We start from the raw sequence: 5919 nt of genomic DNA on the forward strand, positions 1-5919 counted from the left end.
ATATGACTTCACAAGATTCTTACATATGCTCCAAGGCCTCTCTTATAGAACCAGAAATGCTATCGCTTGATCATCCAGTTGTCATCCAGTTTTTTTACCGTCGTAGAGTCATAAAACTAAAAGTTCACGATGAGATAAAAAAAAAAAAGTAATTCTGTTTATCTTATCATTGTTTCATTTAAAAAATATGGCTAATTTTTTTTTTTAAGGAGGAGGTAGGGAGAAAGTGAGAGGAACTGGTTGCTAAGTCTGCTTCTAACCTTCCGAGCCACCTCTGGAGCGAATTTATGAGACAGGAGAGCTCGACCGACTCTTATGTTGGTAGACCGTGGGAGAAAAGAGTAATCCAGTGCCTCATCGGCAGACCCGTCTGGGATTGATCTGCAGCATACAATTTAAAGTATAAAAGCGCCTTTCTCCAGAAAATTCAGAGCATTTTACAAATATAACAGAAGCATGCTAAATTTACTTATCTGCTTGCTGTATACAAAACACCATTCCGATTGCTAGCAAGAAAAACAAAGTTGGAAATTTGGCCCGTGAAGGAGCTTCAGGTATTAACTTGCCTAATTTAGCCCCAGGTTTCCCTCGGGTATGGAGGAATTGGCTGGGCTACGTAAAGCAGCCTGCTCACCGAGCCCTCTCTCCCGCACAAAGAAACCCAGAAGCCACACACAGCTCTCTTTAAATTAATTAATTCCCAGATGTCACCACACTGAAGGCTTCCTTGGACCCATGATGTCCCTAGACCCCTCACAATCTCACCCTGAAAGGATCTGATTTCAGTAGGGAAATGCATCCCAGAAGGCAGATGGCTTCCAAGAGAACTCATCAAATCAGCACAAATATCTTAAGTCCCTAGTGCAACAGAACTGTGCTCCCAAATATTAGCGCTAAGCAAATAAGCTCCCGGATCCCCCTGCAGGTATCTAAATAAGTGGAGAAGACCATTTTTTCAACAGACATTTTATTTCTGTCTCACCCTAACACCTAAAGAAGTTCCTGCTCAAAGATCAGATCATAATTCAGAAGGTAACCATCATTATAGACAAAAAGTTTCTGGTCGAAAGGATGGTAGTTAATGCTCTGTACCCTTTCCTGCATCTTATGCATTACGATGTTCAGCCTGCCCTCTCTTCCTGTGTTTGTATCATAGTAATAGAAAATCTCTTCTGTTCTGGTGTTCAGTGTACGGGTGGCATACAGAACCCCGCATACCATGAAGGCATTAGAAACAGAGGGTTTATACTGCTTGGTATGCCACGTGTTCAGCACCTCAAGCGTGGTGTCGTTGAGTTTGCTGATCACCATGTTACCAGTGCTGGCCTCAGTTGCATAAATCACCCACAACCCACTCTCATCTACAGCCAAGTCAATATCTTGCCAACCAACATTAGCATATGAAAAGCGGTTATTATAGGCGGCAGCAGGGAGCGCTTGAGTCACAGCCACCGTGTTGGTGGTCAGGTTAATTTTGGCAAGGTTGCCGGTGTTGTACCAGTTGACATACATGTTGTTTTTGTAAACCACAGTCCCACTGCCTTGGCCGTAAGTAATCCGGTACTCCCGAGCATTTGTGTACAATAGCAGATCATCCAGTGTATTGTAGAGCCTGTAATGTTCCAAGAGTCTCCCATCTGTATTCAAAGGCGCCACCCAATACAGCCCATGGTCTGGATTCTGGGGAGAGTAATCCCGCCCCCAGGCACCGTACTTGTAGGCGAACCCTCTCCAGTTGAGCTGAACTATGGAAGGTTGGCTGATGTTCACCACTCCGCCGTGAGCACAGTTCCCTGGACAAACGAGAATACAAACGGGCCTTCTTAGAGAAAATGAATGACGAGATACAAACCATTTAATATCCAAAGATTGGGTAGCTAGTCAGACATGAGCAACAAGGGGAACGAAGGAATAGGGGCCCAGCCTAGAGACCACCCAAAGAACACCCCAATGGTACTAGAATTCTGGGTAAGCACATGCGTAGTAGGCAGAGTTATATAGCAGCCAGGTGTCAATCAAAATGACCTCACTTGCCAATCACCTAAGAACACCTTTGGAACCACCCATCGCCCCTGTAATATAAGGCAGACATTCCCACTTCTGGGTCCTCTTTTTAGGGCCCCTTTGCATTGGTTATTGTAGTTACAGCGTTGGGACCCTGCGTCTCCTTGGGGCGTGCTTTGTCTTTCTAAAATAATAGTTTTAAAAAATCTTTTCTAAATCTCACTGCGTCATTGAGGAAGAACCGAAGAAGAATGCTGACTACACTTCAGCTCCATCGTTACCCCTCTCCCCCCCACTGCTGTTGGGGTGACACCAACTGCCTTCCGCCCCACTGGTAACACTAAGAACCAAAGAAATCCATAAATATTTTTTCTCGGCAAGATTCAAGGACAGCAGTGGTTCTGAGGGAGAAGAGGTGACATTTTCTCTTGGTTTCAGTCTCAATGCAAACCCGCTGGTCGGCTCTAGAAAAAAACAACCTTCTATTTCCGTGGATGGGCTTTCAATCTGGAAAGTGGGGACAGGGAAACTGCCGAGAGACACACTAAAAAGGTTTGAGGGCCCAGAGACAGGAGGGGCGACCTGATAAAATCCAATATATTTTCTTCTACCAGAAAGCATTTTGCAAATATTCTATTTCATTTTTCTTAGAGAAATCAAAAGAGCCAGATCAGTCCAGAACCTTACCCTATTCCCATAAAGTCAGGAGGCGCCACTCGTCAGGCTCGGGGGGAACTGTGATGAAGGAGAAGGCTGTCCTGGGGAAGCCCCCTTACCCTTCGCTCTGCTGCCCTTTCCCGGGACCCACACCAGGTGCCAACGCTGCCCCCAGCTAATCTCAGGAGAGAAAATTTTACATACGATGTTTTAAAGAGATAGAAGCATAGACCTATCATGGTGGGATTTCAACCTCGAGAAGCCATGGGAGTCATGTGGAGGCAACATTGCCTCTCTGTGCCCAAAGCACAGCCCATCACTTAGGTCCCTTAGTGATCATCTTGCTGTTTATAACTCCTATTCTACTGCGCCATAGAATGACAGGCAAGTACTCTGTCGTCTCCATACTGATGCTAGGTCTGTCACAATGTGTACAATCAAGTGGGACCAGACTCATCATGGTCCGCTGCATCTACATCCCCCGTAACACTTGGGTGAATGACTCAGGTCCTTCACATTGCGCTCCCTCCGAAATGCCTGCCAACCCAAACGGTTTATGAGCCATAAAATATAAAATAAAATTCTTCCAGGATTTTTATAATAACTATCCAAAGAGTCGAACACATATTTCCTGGGATCTTAATGAATACCCTTAAAGAAGGGGTGAGATCGTTTATTAAATAACGAAAACGTATCCAACTTCAAGTACGTAAATGTATCCAACTTCAAGTACGTAAATGTATCCAACTTCAAGTACGTTCGAGATCGTTGTTCCTCATCCTGCTGCCTGAAGCAGAGCAGGCGAGGGAAGGAGGGAGCGGAACCTGAATCGCTGGGTCACGCTCTAAAGGCTCGGAGGACTCAGGGAGCCATGGTGCGCACGTGGCGAGCACATGAAGTGAGCAGGAGCCAAAAGCAGAGCTCCAAACAACTACCTGAAGTTAGCATTTGGGGAGGCGGGGGCGCTAAGCTCAGAGGCTACGCTGTTGCCTCTGAGTCTCTGCTTCTGACCAAGACGGAAAGATCTACCTATTCCTTTCCTTGCTATACGTCTCTTCCTCGCCCCACCTCATGCAAGGACTGCTCAGAAGTGGAACCGTTACTAGACATTCTGCTTTTATTTTTCCAATCTACCGGGGCTCTTTGGTCCCAGAATTAAATACGTGCTCCTTAAATGCTCTCATAAATCCGCAGTTGGTGGGAAAGCCAGCCAACCGTACAACAGGTAGAGAAATAAAACCACTCTGTACCCAACTTCAAATAATTTTGCATATCATTAAGCAGAACACAGTCACAGGTTTATTTTAATAATGCATGCACCATTTCATAAATAAAAAAAGCAGCATGTATTCAGCCAAGAGACTGTTCTCCACTAAAGAAATAATAAATAAAATTATAAATTATTATTTCTTCTCCTAAAAGTGATCTCTCAGATGAATGCTTGTTTGCTTTTGTTTGTGAAACAATGCATGAATTATTAAAATAAAGTTAGCGGTGTGTTCGGTTTAATGATAACAAAAACTGTTCGAGTTTCCATATGCTACAAACTGGGTTTTCTAGTTAAAATATCTCCCGGAGAACTTATTTATTCAACTACATTTCACTCTGAGGAAATGGAAGAAAGTCACTTTTTTTCTTGCAGGTTAGAGGACTTAGGAATTATTTGCTTAACTGAATCTTGCATTCCTGGAAAGGAACTATCCCAAACCAATAGCAACAAAGTATTTAAGGGAAAGTTATGCTATGTGTAACCAATTCAGAAATTATCACGGGGTGAAAGACAATAAACTATTCTGTCCTAGATGTGGAAATCCTTAGGAATCAAAATAATCCTCTCTTAAAAATTGCTACTACTAATACTACTACTGATAATAGTCATCATGGCTCATCATTTTACGTGTTGGTCAGGAAATTCAAATTACACCTGACATAAATATTCAAAATGTGTGAATTTAAATCTCTTTTCCCCACCTTCCTAAATACTCTCCTGTTCTTTTGGTTATGTCACCTTTCTCATCTTTATCTGACAGGCCATTTCTAGGATGCCGGCTCCGGTGAAAAGGAAGTGGACATAGAGAAGAGAACTAGGCATCGTTGCCAGTGCTACAGACATGGCTATGGCAGTGACAGACCAGTGAAAAGCTGTGGCAGGCTTCCCTGATACCTGGCAGCAAACAGTCTTGGAAACTGAAGCTGACAGCCAGCGTCCACTGCCAGAGTCCCCAACCCCCGCCGCCTACCCATGTAACCTAAGCTTCTCCCCACCCTCCTGTATCTCTCACCCCTTTCCAGCCCCTTCGTTCATTTGAAGGTCTTAGAGATTCTCCATCTCCATCCTTCCCATCTCATTCCCTTATCGTGCTGCCACTCACTGGCAGAGCAACCCCTTGCCCAGCCATGATGCAAGAATTGGCGAAGAACCAATGAATCATTTTGCATTTTCCGATGGAAGAGAACACAGCATAAAACGAAGGGCAGAAGCACGCCTTTAGCTCCTGCACAAGCAAAGAAGCAAAGATAACTTGGCGTTCATCAGGCTGGTGAGTTGTTGGGACTGTCTTGTCACTCCAGGAATCACAGGTGCGCCTTTCCATTAGAGCATCCGTGGAAGGCAGGCTGGTACAGTGACGATATTACCAGACAGATTCGGGGTTTGTGAAATAAAGGAATAGAAGACTAATTGAATCTCGCAAACCCGGCTTACCTACTCTTACCTATAAAACACTAGTCCTCTACCCTGCTACACACCTGAATTTTTTAAAGACCCTGGTGTTTACTTCACAAAACATAAGGCAAGGAACCTTCTACAGGAGTAGCTTTGGTTGGCAATCTCTCCACCATGCAATTTATTAGATATTGCCACGGGATTCTGAAACGATCCTGAGAAGCCACATGATGAGACTTTAAAATACTGTAACTTGGCTTTTTAAAAGTATCATGGTTAGCATTTTTCTAAAGCCAAAGATTAGATGTCTGCAGAGGAAACAATCTTAGATCTATTAATGTGCTCTCCTACCTGGGCAAGTGAACTTTATTTGATCCAAGAGAAGAATATGATTGACTTGTGAGAATTAGGCAATTAAAGTGGTCATAATCACAAAATAATTAAAGCTAAATTGACTTTGAATTATTGAATATATGCTACCCAACACTCTGCTCTTCCCTAGGCTTGGGATTTTGGCAGGTCACTCCAAATCCTTTATACCCTGGTCAATCACCAACCATTTACGGAGCACCTATATGTGTCAGCACAGAGCC

General features: G+C 43.9%; 1 protein-coding gene across 1 annotated transcript in view; it reads right to left on the reverse strand.

Moving 5' to 3' along the window:
• Positions 1-196: 196 nt before the first annotated feature.
• Positions 197-5919, reverse strand: part of OLFM4 (olfactomedin 4) — a 25777-nt gene continuing 20054 nt past the window's right edge. The window contains exon 5 of the mRNA XM_011381166.2: positions 197-1793. Coding sequence (XP_011379468.1) covers positions 991-1793 — 803 coding nt within the window. The 3' untranslated portion in view covers positions 197-990. The remainder of the gene's footprint in view (positions 1794-5919) is intronic.

The sequence above is a fragment of the Pteropus vampyrus genome, unplaced genomic scaffold (assembly GCF_000151845.1).
Source record: "Pteropus vampyrus isolate Shadow unplaced genomic scaffold, Pvam_2.0 Scaffold13, whole genome shotgun sequence".
Taxonomy (NCBI): Eukaryota; Metazoa; Chordata; class Mammalia; order Chiroptera; family Pteropodidae; genus Pteropus; species Pteropus vampyrus.